General features: G+C 48.5%; 1 protein-coding gene across 1 annotated transcript in view; it reads right to left on the reverse strand.

Annotated features, from left to right (window-relative positions):
• The window catches only part of Hk2 (hexokinase 2), an 89,790-nt gene that overhangs the window by 40,200 nt on the left and 30,724 nt on the right, over nucleotides 1-18,866 (reverse strand). Inside the window, exons 4-16 of the mRNA XM_036181913.1 lie at nucleotides 15,593-15,712; nucleotides 14,775-14,870; nucleotides 14,153-14,252; nucleotides 13,654-13,837; nucleotides 9,522-9,677; nucleotides 7,367-7,600; nucleotides 5,627-5,931; nucleotides 4,583-4,731; nucleotides 4,198-4,317; nucleotides 2,376-2,471; nucleotides 1,351-1,450; nucleotides 1,071-1,254; nucleotides 4-78 (exon numbers count right to left, since the gene is read on the reverse strand). Of these exons, the coding sequence (XP_036037806.1) occupies nucleotides 4-78; nucleotides 1,071-1,254; nucleotides 1,351-1,450; nucleotides 2,376-2,471; nucleotides 4,198-4,317; nucleotides 4,583-4,731; nucleotides 5,627-5,931; nucleotides 7,367-7,600; nucleotides 9,522-9,677; nucleotides 13,654-13,837; nucleotides 14,153-14,252; nucleotides 14,775-14,870; nucleotides 15,593-15,712 (1,919 nt within the window). The remainder of the gene's footprint in view (nucleotides 1-3; nucleotides 79-1,070; nucleotides 1,255-1,350; nucleotides 1,451-2,375; nucleotides 2,472-4,197; nucleotides 4,318-4,582; nucleotides 4,732-5,626; nucleotides 5,932-7,366; nucleotides 7,601-9,521; nucleotides 9,678-13,653; nucleotides 13,838-14,152; nucleotides 14,253-14,774; nucleotides 14,871-15,592; nucleotides 15,713-18,866) is intronic.

Below are 18,866 nucleotides of genomic sequence, written 5' to 3' on the forward strand. Positions count from 1 at the left end.
AGCCCTCTCTTAGTGAAATCGATGAGAATGTTGCGCACAATCTCGCCCAAGTACATGCCACTGATCATCTTCTCAAATCTGCAATATGACAGAGTCCAGGGAGGTTAGAAGGGGGCAAATGTGTCCAGCCAGAAAGAAAACCAAGGAAGGGGTGGCAAACTCCCCCTTTAGGAAAGGAACAGCTCCTGAGTCATGTGGGTAACATTCAGGAATCTCCTCAAACACTCACCAAAACTCACCACCTGATGATTGACAGCTCTGTAGGAAGAAATACTCACAAACCCAACACTACTTCAGGGGAGGATGGCTGAGCCTTCATCCTAATTCCACTGGGCAGCTTACATACTTCCCCTTGAACCTCAAGGAACTGGTGTCTACAACAGGAACCCCCCCCCCACCCCACCCCACCCCACACACACACACACCTGGAACCAACCATGACTTAAGGGTCTTCGGACTATACACAACGCCTTTTTAAAAAGCTAAGGGCCCAAGGATCATTGAAAAGATACTATACCTGCCCTACCTCATTTTGTAGCCTGCTTCCTTCATTAAGGTACCTGCTGCCTGGCTTGCAGGGGTATTTTAGTCTAAGACCTCCTCTAATTCTAGACATACCATTTGCAAAGTGTGTTCTAAAGGACCAAGGTCTTTGACTAATTCAGTCTGTTTCCATCTTCCTATGGAAAGAGTGGCAGATCTTAGGTCTTAGCTTGGCTCTAAGCCCGAATACTGCATGAGGCTCTGTAACATTGGGGATGCTTGTCCATTCTGACAATAGAGAAGCTAGATGCCGAGGAACCGGAACCTGAGAGTCTTTCCTCCTGTCGGGGCCACACAACACTGCCTCTTCACCCTGGGAGCTATCAGTGTTTCCACTTCCCACCTGGCTCCCCTCAGTCTCAGACCTAACTTTTAATGCACTCTCCCAGACTTTGCCAGTGTGTTTGAAAAGAACCTCTTTGAAGGAGAAACCCACCAGGGTCCTCAAAAGAACAGGCATCTGGAAAAATGCCATGGTGGAGAAAGCCCAGTCAATAGAGGTCCCATTCAGGGAGGCGAGTGCTTACCTCTGTTTGCCAGGGTTGAGAGAGAGCTCATCCACAGCGACATCAAACTCTGTGCGGAAGTCATCCAGGCAGCCATTGTCCCCGAAGGCCCCCCATTCCATGTTGACACACATCCGTCCCTCCTCTCCATCCACCAGCTCCACATTTCGCATCTCTTCCATGTAGCAGGCATTGCTTCCAGTACCTGTCAATCAGAGGGCACCAACCCTCACTCAGCACTAGTCTTCCACCCACCCAAGGCCATGCATCCCCGTTTGGAAAGGATGATTGGTGTCCTTACCAACGATGAGGCCGACTTCACAATGAGGGTCTTCATAGCCACAAGTCATCATAGTCCCAACTGTGTCATTCACCACAGCAACTACATCCAGGTCAAACTCCTGATGGCAGCAGAAGCAGACAAATGTCTAGTCCACAAGTTCTAATATCCTGTTTAGACACTTCAAGACAGACAGACAGGCTGACACACACACACACACACACACACACACACACACACACACACACACACACAAATGGTGTATGCCATGGCTCACTCCTCATTTCACCCATCTATGCTCAGCTGTCTCCTCCCTCCACCAGCTACGACATTCAGAACACCTCTTCTGTGCAGGGGGAGACAGATCAGTTGGTAAAGAGCAGTGCTCTCTCGACATGACAACCAGAGTCCAGTTTTTCAGGACCCATGAAAAAAGACAGACATGATGGTGCATGCTTGTAATCCCAGCACTAGGAAAGGAGACCAACAGACTCCCAGGGCTCGCTGGCTAGCCAGCCTAGCCTACCTAACTGCTGTGCCCAGGTCAGTGAGAGAACCCATTTCAAAAACCAAGAGAAGCCGAGGGTGGTAGGTAGCATATGACCCCAGCCCTCCTGAGGCTGAGGCAGGCTGATCTATTTGAGTTCCAAGCCAGCGTGAGACATTGTCTCAAAAAAGAATCACAAGATGACTGGTGCCTGAGGAATGACATATAAGGTTGTCCTCTGGACACACACACACACACACACACACACACACACACACACACACACACACGCTTTTCCTCAAAGCTCTACAGCAGCACCTGCCACTGGATCATGGGCTTCTGTTTACAGAGTAAGGTTGTGGTAGCCAGCCCTGAGTCCCCATGCACTGTAGTTAAATCAACCACTGCTGAGCAATGACATTAATTTCCCTCCAACAAAGCAATACCATGTGCTATCACCCTGACTCTGAATACAGCAGCCACCTTGGCACTGGGGGATCAATGCACCAGGACTTGCACTGGGGGACCAATGCACCAGGACTTGCACTATGTCTCCCACCTCTCGCCGGTGAATTGCCTCTTTCAGCAAGGTGACCACATCCTCGCCCTCACAGCCAGATGCCTTGAAGCCCTTTGTCCACTTGAGGAGGATGCTCTGGAAAAAAATAAACAAATATCATACAGGTACACAGTGGAGGGACAGAGGGGGATCCTGGCCACTCCTGGAGCCGCATTTTACAAACAGATGATCCTGAGCTTGCATCGAAGGCAGTGACTTAGCCGAACCATTGAATTCTCAACACTACTGGGGTGTGTGTGTGTGTGTGTGTGTGTGTGTGTGTGTGTGTATCTTAATTTCCAGACTTCACTGAACAGTGAGCTGGGAACAACCTACAGAGAGAAGTCATCAAGCTCCTCCAGAGTCTTCTACAGACGCTTAGACAGACAGAGAGGAAGGGAGGGTGGAAGAAGTGAACTGTTTCTGTTTATGTCTGTGTGCATACAAGCTGTGCAGGCGGCATGTGTATGGAGGCTGGAGGCTGACATCAGATGTCTTCCCTATTTGCTGTCCACCTTACGTTTTCAATGGATCTGTCATTAAAGCGGGAACTCACTAATTCAATTACATTGGCTAGCCAGGGAGCCTCCAGATCTGTCTGGCTCTGCTTCCCCATTGCTGGGGTTACAGGCACATTAACGTACCCAGCTTTTATATGGGCAACAGAGAGCTGAACTCAGATCCTCATTCTTACAAGGCCAGCACTTTACTGTTCAAGCCCCCTTTAGTGTGCCCTTCATTGATGCCTGTGGCCTCTGCACATGGGAGAAAGGTTTGCTTCCTATTGCTCTTGATACAAACCAGCACACCCTCAAACCCTTTTCCCAAAAGGCCACCCACATACCTAGTGTCTCCAAGCCTCATGCTCATGAGATTCGCCCATCAGTTGGGTGTTCTATAAACCTGGGTGTGTCATACTGTGATCAGATCCCAAGAGATTCAGGACAAAACAGCCCTGTGGAGCCCTGGCTTATACATCCACACACAGACAAAGGCAGGCTTGTCTCCTCTACCCATCTCTCATCTCCAGGTGAGCTTTGTGCCTCTGGCAAGTGTTCATAACCTCATTTCAGATGGTCACTATAATAAGACACATCAGGCTTCAACAGTGTTGAAGACTTTGCCCTAAGCCGGTGGGTGGTGAATGAATGTGGCCACAGACCTCTAGGCCTCCAGGTCCCCATAACATCTACTGAAGCTTTATCAAAAAGGTGATATCATCAGAGCCAATGCCACAGCAGGTTCCTGCTTTGTGTACAGTTCTAGACTTAACACACAAGCCTCACAAAACACAGACAGAAATATTCAGCAGTTATCTAAGATCTTATAATCTTGATAGGAAGTTAACAGTGTCGGGTTTTCCTGATAAAATTGCACGTGTTAGTGTGAAAAGGTAGTGTCTACTTAGGTGCATGAGGACCTGATATCCAGCACCCATGTAGAAACCTGAGGAGATAGAGACTGGAAGATCCCCAGGGCTTGGTGGCCAGACAGCCTTGCATAGTTAGTGAGCTCCAGGCTAACAAGAGATCTTTGTCTCAAAAACAAGGTAGATACTTCTACTTGAACATACACGAGGCACCTTAACACACAAATAAATTAAATTTTAAAATATGAGTTAACATTTTTGATTATCATTATCACCACACTGTTGCAACCAAGAGGACATCCAACTGTTGTGGCCCCAGTCCCACTAAGGTCCCCACCCAAGGCCACTCATTCTACCCCCATTTTCTCTTCAAAGAACAACTTTCTCCCCCGTAAACTAGGGTCAGCTTAGAGATGAAGCCCACAGAAGAGCCCTCCCAGAAGGCCGAGCTACCTGGTCCAGGCTGTTCTGCTGGCAAGGGAAGGAGAAGGTGAAACCCAGCGGCAGAGACACACCCTTCATGCCCATGTACTCAAGGAAGTCCGCGATGCACTGGACAATGTGGTCAAACAGCTGAAGGAAGAAAGGGTACTGAGGAAGGGGCCCTGGCCAGAGGGGGGCCCCCAAACATTCCACCCAGGAGACACGCAAGCTCAGGCATCACCTGAGCTGCAACTCTGCCAGGGCCCGAACCCCTGAGCCCTCCCCAGGCCCGGAGTGAGCAGGGGAAGAGTGGTCTTTGAAGTTTGGGAAGGCCACTGGGTCCTCCCAGAAGCTCACCCAATCATGACCTCCCCTCTGCCCTGGTGTGTTGCCTCTTTATCTCTCCGAGCCTCACCTCTTCCCCAGTGCCGTGCATGACATCCTGTGGGATGGAGTAGATCTTATTATGCATCTCCACACCCCTCCGCTTCCCATTACGCACGCGCACCAGAAGGACCCGGAAATTTGTTCCTCCAAGATCCAAGGCCAGAAAGTCTCCTTTCTCTGGAAAATGAACCCGGGATGGTAATGAGTTGTGATGACATAGAGTAAGAGTTTATACACCTTCCCTTCGTGTGGGGAAAGATGGAGTGTGAGCGCCACCTAGCAGTTAAGAAAGGAAGATCCTTGGGACCAGATCTGAATGGGCCCAGCTGACCCCAGAAATCAGCTCTTTAGAACATGGAGTATGCCACACAGTATGCTTATCAGTGTCTAAATGTGACATGTGAGCCAAGACAAATAAATGCTAGAAGGGTACAATTCTAGAAGAGAGAAAGAACAGCCAAGGGAATACTGAACTCAGGCAGTGTGGCAGGCCTGCAATCCCAGCACTTGGGATGTGGAGGCAAGAGGACCAGGTATCCAAGGCCAGCCTCAGCTGTATGAACTTGAGCAGGAGTCTTAAAATTCTCTCAGCTTCAATTCTCTGCCAAACAGCAAATTTTTAGCAAAACCTGGTCCAAGTGTTGGCATACACCAATAATCCTAGAGCAGGTATTCAAGGTCATCCTGGATTAGCTACATAAGACCCACTTCAAAGATCAAAACAAAAGAAGACGGAGAGATAATTTAACAGTTAAGAGTAGATATGCTGGTCTACAAAGCAAGTTCCAGGACTGTTACACAGAGAAACCCTGTCTCAAGGGTGGGGGGTGGGGGGTAGTGGCTATTTTTCTTGCAGGTCATGGGTTCTTTTCCTAGCATCCACATCAGAGATTTCACAACTGCCTGCAACTAACTCCACCTCCAGGGAACTAGACATCGTCGGTGAACTCAACCAGCTTATGCATGCAGGCAGGCATGAAATTTTAAATAAATCTTAAAACAAAGGTCCATGACTGATGTAGGCAGCAGGACAAACCCCACAAGGCAAGCTGAGGGCACCCGTGTCATGTACCTGTACCATCTGGGGTGGCACACACATAAGTGGGCAGCATCTTCACAGGGGCTACAGCATGTGTCTCCTTGCTCAGACCTTGCTCCATTTCCACCTTCATCCTCCTTTTGACCTCCAGCAGCTGCTCGTGGCTCAGCTTCAGGGACTCCAGGGTCTTCTGGCGGGCCCGGTGTTGGTCAGCCAGCCGGTAAGCCACCGCTGTCACCATAGCAGCCCCTTTGCCGCTGCCATCCTCAGACCGGAGGAAGCGAACGTCACAGTCGGGCACCAGCCTCCTCACAGCCTTGTGAAGACGCTTGGCAAAACTGCAGCGACACACAGGGTAAGAGACAGGTGTCCACGGTCACAGTGGTAAACACAGAGTAAGAGACAGGTGTCCACGGTCACAGTGGTACACACAAGGTAAGAGACAGGTGTCCATGGTCACAGTGGTAAACACAGAGTAAGAGACAGGTGTCCACGGTCACAGTGGTACACACAAGGTAAGAGACAGGTGTCCACGGTCACAGTGGTACACACAAGGTAAGAGACAGGTGTCCACGGTCGCAGTGGTACACAAGGTAAGAGACAGGTGTCCACGGTCACAGTGGTACACACAAGGTAAGAGACAGGTGTCCACGGTCACAGTGGTACAGATGCTACAGAGTGGCCCTCCCCCTGCCCCCCCCCCCAGCAGAAGCAAATGGTGTCCATGTCTCCCCTTCTCCATCTTAGGGCTACTCCTGCTCCTAGAGGCCTGCCTTGTTTCATCCAATGCCCCCGGGAAAACACCCAACAAGAACAACAACAAAGCTAGAAAACTCTTTCTTTTAGACTTTGGCCTTTCTCTTTTGTTCCAGTTCCTGCCGATGATCTCAACAACGTCTGAACAGCTGGAGTCAGAGACGCTGTTTAGCAAGAAGCCCTTGGGTGGTGGCCCCTGCAGCCACAGGGGCCACCAACTCCCTGGAAGCTGATCACTCTAATAGTCAGCCTCACCCTAGAACTTCTGAGCTAGAACCAGCCTTTTAACCACATTCCCAGGTTATTCATGTTTCTACTGCCCAGGGCTGAGAAAGCAGGGGATCTCAGGGCCGGAGCCTTTGGCAGCACCAACTCAGTTAAATAAAGGTGCCCTGACTTGGCGCTCATGCTGAGAAAATGATGGAAAAAATAAGTGAGACATCTTCTGGGTCCCAGTGTGAACATTTTGGAATATACACATCTGAAGGGACACAGATAGGGCAGGAACAATTATTAATTCAACACCAAAATCAATGGAGAGGCTGGTGTCCTCAGGGCTGGAATGGCCACTAGCAGAGGACATAGCACCCACAGGAACCAACCAGAACAATGCAAGAACAGTGAATGAAACAGTAATTCATAAAAAAGATGGAGGCAGCTGGGGATGATGTCTGGTTGGTAATGCGCTTGCCTATAATGCACAAAGCATTTAATCCAACACTACATAAAGGGGGCACAGACCCTGAGGCCAACCTGGAGCTCCATGACAACCTGTCTCAAAACAACTACAGAAAACAGAGAGTGGAAGTGGAGGAGGAAGCGGGGGATGGGGGGGAGGAGACTGACGACAAGCCAGGACTCAGCTGCCAGGAGCTCTGAACAGAGGATAAACCACCAGCTGCCTTAGGAAATCAACTCCACCCACACCAACAGCGCCCACTGGGGACCACTTATGCTCTATGGAAAGCAATACAGAGCTGGCTTGTGGAGTCTCCCAGCCGCAGGCTGCTCACTCACTGGGGATGTTTCTTGTAGACAGAGCCATCGACACCGATGGTGGAGCGAAGACGTTCCTCGCCCTTATTCTCCTTGATTCGCCACAGCACCGAGGCCAGGGTGGCTGCGCACAGGCTGGCCGAGCGTGTAGACACAATCTGGCAGATTCTGTGTGTGGCCACACAGTCCTCCTGCAATGGACTCAGACCCAGACGGACCAGGACCTGGTAGGCCTTCTGTATTCCATCCTTCTCCCTGGGAAACAGATAGGGTGTGAGCAGTGTAGCATTCAGTGTGACTAGTGGGCTCCAGCAAAACGCCCCCATCAAGGGAGGGCTGATTCCTTCGACAGAAGGGAGTACAGAACAACACAGCAATTCTGAGGCTCCTCTCCCAGATCCACCCCCTCCGAGACACACACACACACACACACACACACACACACACACACACACACACACACACACACGGAGGTCTCACTTCTGTATGTGCCCTTTTATCTTCCACAAGAAAAAAAAACAATAGCTCCTCTGTGTGTGCCTTACAAAGACAAGACCCTGTTTTTTGCTACTGCACATGCTAAGTAAGCAAGTGTGCAGGTTCCTGCTCTCTGTTCCCCTCAAAGTAGATGAATGGTAAGTTAGCCACCAGCCACCCTTGAGTACTTGAATCCAGTGTGGAGCCCACTTGTTACTCTCTGGAATGTCAGTCTGTGCCTAGAGCTAGGGTCAAGGAGACTTGAGTAGTTGCGTGCCTCCTTAACACAAGCCCTCCTCATCTAACCAAGAGTAGCAGACTTACTCCAAGGGCCCTTCTTAGCAAAATCCTTTAAACTATTTCACTGCCCTGCTTTGACACTAAAACTCCTTTCTCTATCATGTCCCTGAAACTATAAGACTCCTTCAACCAAGTAGAAATCTCAAGCATAGAACAGTAGACTTAAATCTCGGAATATTGTTTAATGATAAAGAAAAAACAGGATGTCCTTGCTTTTATCTCTGCCAAACTGAGTGGGTATCTATGGAAATCTGTCATGGTTAGCCTTAATGGTCAGCTTGAAACAGTCCAAAGCCATCTGAGAGGAGAAGCTCCAATGGTGGCATTGCCTGGATCAGATTGGCCTGTGGACATGTCTGTAGGGGACTGTCTTGATTATCAATGGAGGTGAATGGTACCATTCCTAAGCAGATGGTCCTGGGCTGAATAAGGAAGTTAGCTGAGTCAGAGAACAAGCCAGCAAGCAGTGTTTCTATGTGGTTTCTATCTCAAGTTCTTGCTTGAGTTCTGGCTCTGACTTTCCTCAGTAATGATGGACTGTGACCTGGAAGTATAAGCTAAATCAGCCCATTCTTCTCCAAGTTGCTTTTGGTCAGTGTGTTTTATCACAACAGAAAAGAAAACAGAGTAGCATCCAAAGACCACTTTTTTTTTTTCGTATTTTTAAAACTGGTGTCAGCACAGATTTTTTTTTTTTTTTTTTTTTTTTTTTGAGAATGGCCTATGAGAAATGAAATGTTCAAACTCAAGAGAAGGAATAGGAGGATAGGAGGCAGACGCAGCAAGTTAGGTCCTCTTGGATGCCTCCAGCATCAAGCCCAGAGCAGCATCCCAAGTCCCTACACTTGGACACCAACTGTTCCTAGCATCCTGAGTCATCTTGGTAGTGCCATATTCAAATTAGCAGGAGTAGAGACTGGTAAATGAAGTCATAGGGCTACCTAAAGACACCTACCTGTATGAACCTCTTGTTGTCCAACTTAAAATCTCCAAGGCCTGGCTGAGGGGATAGCTCAGCGGGTAAACTGCTTGCTTTGCAAGAATGAGGACCTAAGTTCAATCCCCACAACTCATGTAAAAAAGGTCAGATGATGTGATGTCTCTAATCCCGGTACTGAGGAGGGGAAGACAGGTGGATCCTCGGGGGCTCACTGGCCAATCAGCCTAGATTACTTGCTTAGTAAATTCCAGGCCAGTGAGAATGTCTGTCTTAAAGGTAGACAGCCTGCAGAACATGCCAAAGGCTGACCAATGGCACACATGTTCACACACACACACACACACACACACACACACACACACACACACCCCTCAGAGCCAACCCCCTCATTTCCTCCCCAGTGCCTGTCCGAATCACAGAGACTTGGTGAGCAGAGGGGCAGAGGGTCCAGAAGCTTACTCTTCAATATCTGATACATCTTTGGTTTCGAAGGAGCCAGTGGTAAGGAGTTCTGGGCTGAGCTTCCCCTGAAACAACAGCTCTTCCTTAGCCATCTTCACCAGGATGAGCCTGACCAGCTCCCCCATGTACATCCCACTGATCATCTTCTCAAACCTGTAGAGACAGACAAGTGCCGTTCATCAACAGAGGTACGCCATCCCTCCTCCAGAGGCCGGCAGATGCGAGACCTCAGCCTGCGTTCGAAGTCATTCAGACTCACAGAGCACATCGGTGCACATACAACAACCCAGGAGATGTAAGATACAGGGCTGGCCAATCTTCCATACACATGAGTGGGTTCATTAAGCATCCCAATGAAACAGTATGGAATATTCTGGAACAGAATCTGGGGTAACTCGTTACCAAGAGACTGATTAATTAAAATTCAATTCAGAGCCAAGCATGGTGGTCCACCTGCAATGCCAGCACTTGGGGGGTGGGGGTAGAGGAAGATCAGAAGTTTAAGTACAGACTAGGCTACATGAGACCCCCCCCCCATCTCAAAAAAACAAAGCAAAACAATGACAACAAAGTATTTACTGTTACTGCAGGGAAAAAAAAAAAAAAACTGGTTTGCTGGTGGTACAGTTTCTGTTGCTGCTGCTTTGCTTTTTGGAGACAGGGTCTCACATTGTAGCCCAGGCTGGCTTCAAACTCAAGGCAATCCTCTTCCCTTAACCTCCCAAGTACTAGGATTACAGGTGCACCACACTACACCGAGGGAAAAAAAAAAAAATGCTCTTTTAAAATAAGCTCTTAAAGCCAGTCATGGTGGCACACGCTGATCAGGACTGCCACGATTTGAGGTCAGTGCAGGCTGCGTCACAAGTTTCAACCCAGCCTGGTGAGATGCGTCAAGAAAGAGACAATAGTAACAATTTTTTAAAATAGCCTTATAAAGAGTCCCAGGAGGAAACTAAGTGGCTCTAATTAGATCAAGGTGCAGATCTTCCTGCTCATCCAGACACTGTCTTCCAAAATTTGTGGATTCTCAAGAAAACGGGTTGATAATAACCTGGGCAGAGATTGGGGTACAGTTCCAGGGCAAATGGAGAGCTCAAGAATCTGGGGGTGAACACTGAGAGCTTCTGGGGTACAGTAGTCAAGGGTGGAAGTGCCAACGGGAGAAATTAGCTCCGCAGTGGAGGGAAGGCCAGGAATTTCATTTCCACCACTAGGTGACACTGTTTCCTCTAGAGATTGCTCTTTTTGCCTAGGGCCCTGGGATCACGTGACACAAGAAACCACCACCACCACCACCACCACCACCACCACCACCCCACCCCCCACCCGTGTGTCCTGAAAAGGAGCTTCACCTAACAGAGAGGAAGCATAACTGCTACTACTACCTAGTGTACCTAGTGTACTACCTCAGATGGGCCTCACCACCCAGGAGGCCCAGCAGGGGTGTGACGCAGAACAAGCAGCACTTAGCAGAAGTTGAAAGCCAGCTTCTCAATCTGCAAGATGGGACTTGCTCAAACCGGATGAAGCTAAGGGAGATGGCAGCACAGCTTCAGACACCAGCCATGCCAGCAGTTGGGAAGCCCAGGGAAGAGAATCAAAAGTTTCAGGCTAGCCTAGGCTACACTTGAGACTGTCTCAGAAGAAGGAGGAGGAGGAGGAGGAGGAGAAAGAAGGATTAGGAGGAGGAGGAGGAGGAGGAGGAGGAGGAGGAGGAGGAGGAGGAGGAGGAGAAAATTAGGGCCAGAGAAACAGAAACAGGTCTAGGACTAAGAACGGGTACTGCTCTTATGCAAGATCCTACATTCCCAGCACCCATGACTGCATGTGATTCTAGTTTCAAGGGATCCAGCACCCTCTTCTGGCTTTCTCAGAACAAGCATGCATGCACACAGTGCAGTTAAACACATGGGGGGAAAAAAGTCACTCATACACATAAAATAAAAACAAATCTTAAAAAAGAAAAAAAAAAAAAAAAAGTCATCCCAGATAGTGAGTCCAAAGCCACCTTGGGCTACACGAGACTCTCAAAACCAAAAACCCAAAGCTCCAACACAGGCCCTAGCCTGAGTAGCAGCCTGGCCTCAATTCAACACTGTAAAATTCAGATGTCGTTGTCAACAAAGTTGGCTCCATGGAAGCTGATAGAGGCACTCCTCCATCAACGACTCTTCATAACTCCCAGCATGCCTTCAGGGCCACCCCAGCCAACAATTTGGAAGAGGCCCTCCAAATCTTTGTCAACCATTTATGGATAAGCCAGCATTGTTGATCACTGTATCTTTGGAAACATCCAAGGTCATATGTCACAGTGACACCGGTGTGCCTCAATAAGGGAAGCAGGCACAGAGTAAATGGCTTTTCAGCTAATAAGGCTCTCAGCAGACACAACCAGATATTCCTTAAAAAGTCTAAGTGCAGGGCTGGAGAGATGGCTTAGAGGTTAAAAGCACTGGCTGCTCTTGCAGAGGTCCTGAGTTCAATTCCCAGCACCCACATGGTGGCTCACAACCATCTATAATGAGATCCAGTGCCCTCTTCTGGTATGCAGGCAGAACACTGTGTACATAATAAATGTTTTTTTTTTTTTAAAGGCTACCCACCTCTGCCCCAGTTTATAGAGCTAGGTTTTCTGGGCTTCCTTTCCAAATAGAGATCAGCACTAAAAGTTTTTCTAAAATGCAATATCAAGAAGACCACAGAAACGGTCCATTGCTCAAAAAAGTTTTGCAACCACCTTTCAGCCCTTGCAGCAGCCAACCTTGTTTCAAGATTTTCAGCTGAGAAGTTTAGCAAATTCAAGAACCAAATAAGGTTGTGTAAGAGTCAAAAGTAGGGCTGGAGAGATGGCTCGGCAGTCAAGAGCACTGGCTGCTCTTGCAGAAGACCTAGATTCAATTCCCAGCACCCACATGGTGGTAACTCTAGTTCCAGGGGATCCAACGCCCTCTTCTTGTGTGTGTGTGTGTGTGTGTGTGTGTGTGTGTGTTGTTGTTGTTTGGTTTTTTGAGACAGGGCTTCTGTGTGTAGTTTTGCACCTTTCCTGGAACTCACTCTAGCCCGTGCTGGCCTTGAACTCACAGAGATCCACCTGCCTCTGTCTCCTGAGTGCTGGGATTAAAGGTGTGCACCACCGCCCGGAACAACACCCTCTTCGTTCTGATCTCTAGTCACCAAGAATGAATGCAGTACACAGACACACACACACAGGCAAAACACATACACATAAAATAAAATGAATACATCTAATTTAAAAAGAAGAAAAGAAAATACAGTCTTAAAAAAATGTCAAAAGTAACAAAAAGCTAGGACTGGAGCATATAGGATTCAGGATGCAAAATGCTGAGTCTCCACCTCCAGTTTTCCCCAAGGCACAGCGGGAGCAGAGGCCCAGCATGAAGGAAGGCAGAAAGCCCTGGGACTTCGAGCAAGCAACAGTTTAAAAAAAGAATCAACACCGGGCAGCACACACCCTTAATCCCATCAGTTAAGAAGCAGAGGCAAGTGGGTTTGTGAGTTTGTAGCTGGCTTGGGTCCACATAGGCCAGGCAAGGACTAAACAGTGAGAGACTATGTCTCAAACAAAAAAAAAAAAAAAAAAAAAAAAACAAATCAAGGCCAGGGATGTAGCTCAGCCTGGGTTCAATTCCCATCATCAAATAAAAGCAGGTGCTGCGGCCCTGTCCCAGGGGTATTGATGGGCTGAAAGCCACAAACGGTGCCTTTAAAGAACCTCCTCCATATTCATTGTGCCTTTTCTCACATGGCTTACTGTCCATAAGCAAGTAGATGGTAATGATAGTTGACCACACTTGGAATGTGATTTTCCAAAATGACCTTTCTGCCCAGCAACGCCTCAGATCCCAGCACGTGGTGGGGCTAAGGTAGGATTATTGCTCACCAAGAGTATGTCTTGGAAAGAGCCCAAGAAAAAAAAGGTGACCATCTTGAAGACAATGTGTTTTTACCTGTCTCTCTTTTAGCCCTCTTGGTGACTTAAAATCATGAACATTCCTGTAACTAGTGTGTGCCACCACAACCCTTTGGGGACAACCCTTCACTGTGGGGGCCCCACCCCCACCAGCCCCATGCCCTACCTACCCACCCACAGGAAGGCCCCACTTACAGCTGTTTCCCAGGGTTCAGTGAGCCCATGTCGATTTCTCGGTCAAACTCGGTGCGGATGTCATTCAGTGTACCATCATCCCCAAATGCTCCCCACTCCATGTTGATGCACATCCGTCCCTCATCACCCTCTACCATGTCAATGTGACGCATCTCCTCCATATAGCAGGCATTACTGCCAGTACCTGGTCAAGGGAAGAAACCATTTGTTGGGAGCCTACATGCACTATCCTCTCCCACCCACCTCCCTCCTCACTGCTGTATAAGTCTGCCTAGAGGCTGAGATTGCTCACTGCAACCTCCTGGGACAACACAACACATGGGCCAGGCCTCTAGCACACTACACTGCTTAACTCCTCAGGTCCTGCCTCAGCCCGAAGTAGCTGCACCATTATCTTTACAAAGTAGAAGAAAACATCCAGGCTAAGGATTCCTTCCTCTCTCTCAGCCCCCATTCCCACGTGACACAGCACTGGCTTTCACACCAGTGGCTCACTCACCCACAATCAGACCAATCTCACAGTTCTGATCATCATAACCACAGGTCATCATGGTCCCAACTGTGTCATTCACCACGGCCACAATGTCAATGTCAAAGTCCTGCAGAGGATCAAAGGAACTTCATCATCAAAGTGGGGGGACAGACAAGATGCACCATGTGTTACTAACTTAAACTATAGCCAAAGATGGTTAGAGGTAGAGATCTCCCCCACCTATTCTCCATCTTTAATAAGGACAATTTCCCAAACAGCAGAAAGGATTGATTCAGTTCGTCTTGTCTTCTCCCTCCTACACACAGCAATAGCCCTAGCCCGTCACCTCTCTGCTCCATTCCTCCCTCTTGTCAATCAGGCCAACGTTCCTACTTGACAACGAGCCCTCGGGTTAAGGATTGAAGGGTGTTCCTTGCACCAAGGCCAGAGTTACTGTCTATCAAGCAAATCTCAAAACCCAAAAGGCATCTGATCACATACAAAAATCACTGGGTAACACGGCAGGGATGCTGAATACTTATCCTTGAGTCTTACAAAACCCTCTCATGCTGAGTCCAAGGGCAGACAGGGAAAGATTTCAGAGTGGACCTGACAGCCTGCAAAGCGAGAACTCCCACCCATTACTCACCCCTCTGCGCCGGATAGCCTTCCGGATCAGATCCACCACATCTCTGCCTTCCACACCACTGGACTTGAACCCCTTGGTCCATGAGACCAAGAAACTCTAGAAGAAGACCAAAGACTGATTATTTCCCACAACTGAAACAGTGGCACTCCAACAGTGCTCAGCAGATCCCTCTACACCTCAGGGCTAAAGTCATGGTTAAATTTGTACACTGTCTCCTGACTAGCCCGGGAAGGAGGAGGCTCAGCTCCCCAAAAGCACTAGGACAGGAGAGTGCATACATGAGTTTTCGTCATGATTCCCTGCCCCTAAGAAGTGGAAAGAGATGTCAGACAGGATACCTGGCCTCCTATTTCTGATCCTCTTGAGGACTGGGTTACAGTATGCACTACCATGGCCAGCTTATGCAGTTCTGGAGAAGGCACTGTGTGTGTGTATTGGGCAAGCATCCTACTAGATGAGCACATCCCCAGCCTCTCAGGTGTCTTTGGTTCATCCACAGGTTTTTCTCATAGTCCTTTAGATCAAAAGAGATCTTAATTTCTCATTCCTGCTAACCTGGACAGGATAAGGATACCACAAAGTATGTATGGGGGAGGGGGTGACAAGACACCTCTGCCTTTCATAGTTCATCCTCCTCCTCTACACCTACGCATAACACATGCCTACAGGTTCCCCGAAGGACCTCAGTCTCAGTACTGAAAGCCCATATGCAAAACCCCTCGGCACCCCTGCCACCACAGCTGCAGATGGCTCAGAAGCCGCCTCCTTCCTCACAACCTCCAGCCCAATGCCACTGAAAGCATCTCAGCCCGCCATACCTCATCTAGTTTCGTCTGGTGGCAGGGGAACGAGAAGGTGAAGCCCAGTGGGAGCTTCTTCGCTTTGATCTGTAGCTTGTCCATGAAGTTGGCCAGGCACTCGGCAATGTGGTCAAACAGCTAAGGATACAAACAGGAAGTCAGCGGGGAGGCAGGATAACAGAGAGGGACAGACAGGCTCAGCGACGGTTTATATTGATTGCCAACTTGACAGAATCTGATGTGACCCAGAAGATAAACCTCTAAGCACGCCTGTGAGTGAGTTTCTAGATTAGGTTCGTTGAAGGGGGAAGACCCCAAATGTGGGTGGCACCCTTCCACAGGCTGGGATCCTGGATTGAATTAAAAGGAGTAATGGAGCTGTGCACCAGCATCCCTCCATCTCTCTGCTTCCTGACTAAGGACACTGTGTGACCAGCACCTCAGGCTCCCGTCATCTATTCATGCTCTTCCTACCATGATAGACTATATCCTCCAACTGTGAGCCAAAAAAAAACCCTGCCTTTCTAATGTAACTCTTGTTACAGCAACAAGTAACTTATACAAAAAATGAACTTAAACCATAATCTGCTCTCTGGCTAAAAGGACTCAAGTCACTCAGTGTGCACAAAGGCATAATGCTAATCAGTGCTCATTAGATGGGGGTCTTCCACTAAGCCTTTTATTTAAATCTCGGTCAAAAGAGCCCATAAGTCAGGGGAAGTAGTAGTTACAGAAGAGTCCACATATGCCCAGAGAACAGAGCATCCTCTGCTCGTCATCATGGAAGTCCAGCTTATCTTCCTTCCCAGAATGGACTGCCCATCTCACTGCCAAAAAGTGCTTTGGCACCCCTGACTCTTGACGGAGGAGGGACAGGATACTTTCCGTTGGCTGTCTGTGAACCCACTCAATAAAAATAAGCACCCTTTATATTTTTCCTCTGTAATAGAAAGCTAATCCCCTGGGAGCAATTCAAAGAAGTTAAGTTATTTGGGGGTTTTGTTTCTTATTCTAATTTATTTTTTTATCTATCTGTGTATGTATGTGTGTTTGTCGGCCCAGGAAGGCCAGAAGAGTGTCCGATCCCTCAGAACCAGAGTTACAGGCGTGGTGAGTTGCCTGATGTGGATCCTGGGATCCCAACTCTCGTCTTCTGAGGAAGCAGCAATTGCTTTTAACCACTACGTCATTTCCACAGTCCCTATGTTCTGTTTTCTAGTTTCAATATGGAAGACAGGGTGATGAGTGCACCAAGCAGGACCCACATGGCCACTGGGTCTTGTAGACTGTGCTCCTGACAAGGCAGGCTTCCAGTCAGGCCAGAGCCCACCAACCAGACAGTCCCCTCCTCACCTACTCAGCACCTCAAGCTGGTAGCTCTCCAAATGTTGAGAGACTGAGGTCAGGGGCCATGTGGTATAAAAAGTAAGCAGAGGCTGAAGAAGTTGAACAGAGTCCACAGGCCAAGAGGGTCAGATGGCCAAATCTAAAGGCCAAGGAAGCAGGGTTGGAGAACCAAGACAACAAGCACATCCCTCCCCAGAAAGAAGCAAGGGGCTGGTGAGATGGCTCAGAGGTTAGGGCATTTGGTGCCAAGCATATGACCTGAGTTCAGTCCCTGGGACCCACATGATGGAGAGAAAGCAAGACTACTCCACGTTGTCCTCTGGCCTTCCCTCTGGGAGCCCCAGCCATCTCTTAACAAGCTCGCTCTAGAATCAGGGATGGGGGGTTAACAGGCTCACTGGCTCCCTGATGTCTGGGGTGAGGAGCAGGTGTGGAGGGAGGAAGGAAGCCAGCCTAATCTAGGAGCCAGCCCTCACTGAACTCCCACATGGATCCTGTCCATCTGTCCCATCCTGCGCAAGGTTAACCACAGCTGATGCTGAACTTTGAACCTCCAATCCAAGGCAAGCGCACAGGCAGGCCAGGGCTTGGTCACCAAGAGGGTCACCAGCAGAGGCAGGCCACCGTCCCCTGAGCTAGCTCTGCTCATGCTGAAACAACTATAGGGCATATTAGACAATTCATAGAACCCCATCCCCGATGATCATTAGCACACTTCTTTTTTTCCAGTGCTGAAAACTGACCCTAAGACCTTGTACATGCTGCTCTGCCACTGAGCCTTTAGGGTGAGTATCTTCATCCAAAGGAAAGTCATGCAAACATGATGAAATCATGGTGATTGGAGAGGGGCCTTTATCCGGGGTGAGGAGCAAGGTGTCTGACCAGTCCCCAGCCCTGACCACTGTTCCTTCCCCAGCAGCCTTCCCTACAGAGGGGAAAGAAAAAAAAAAAAAAAAAGTCCCTGCACTTATGAGGCTGAGATAGGAGAATGCAGATTTGGGGGCCAGCCTGGGCTACCTCTCGAGAGCCTGTCATCAAGTTCAACTAAATCTAGCCAACGATCAGTCTCATTTTAAGTTTGCCATGCTTCAGGTGACTCATGGCTTTGCATGGGGCAAATCCATTGCAAAGTTCTGATTCAATCAATGTCAAGATCAAAAACCTACAGGCTTTTTTCTAGAAGGAAAAGAGGAGACGATTTCTCCCTGGAACTGGAAGACTAACTCTTCCTGCTATCTGAGGATCAGGATATGATGCTGGAAAAGTCAACACTTTCCTGCCATAAAAAGGCTCAAAGGGCATAAGCCTGCTAGCCTGTGTTCCAAACATGTCCTTTTCTATATTGACACGAAGACCAGCTCACTCCTCTTCCCATGAACACATTACAAATCCCAGCAGGGTGTGGCAGTGCTGGGATCAGGAGGCTGAGGAGGAAGGGGATGTCAAGATCGCCCTGAGCCGGAAGTCAGTGACCAGAAGACAGATTTCACCATGGACAGGTAGATTCACAGGTATTTGGGGACCTTTGCAAGTTGGAGGTTTGATGATTTGGCTTTTTATCTAATTAAACTACATTTTTAAAAATTCATTGCTTTCTTTTCCTTTACCTAGAATTCTCAAATTTGGCTGGTGAGATGACACTTGCCACCAAGCCTGACGTTCGAACCCCAGAAGCTACATGAAGAAAATTGATTCCCACAAATTGTCCTCGGATCTTTACTTCACACACACACACACACACACACACACACACACACACACACACACACACTAAATTATTAGATGTCATATTTGTCATTTTCATTTGGAAACAATGTCACACTATATATAGCCCAGGCTGGCTTTGAACTCTAAATCCTCCAGACTCAGCTTCTCAATTGCTAGGATTATAGATGTATGTATACCTGGCCCTGCCAGTCTGAGAGATTTCAAAGTAACTTTTAAC

This window comes from Onychomys torridus, chromosome 3 (genome assembly GCF_903995425.1).
Source record: "Onychomys torridus chromosome 3, mOncTor1.1, whole genome shotgun sequence".
NCBI lineage: Eukaryota > Metazoa > Chordata > Mammalia > Rodentia > Cricetidae > Onychomys > Onychomys torridus.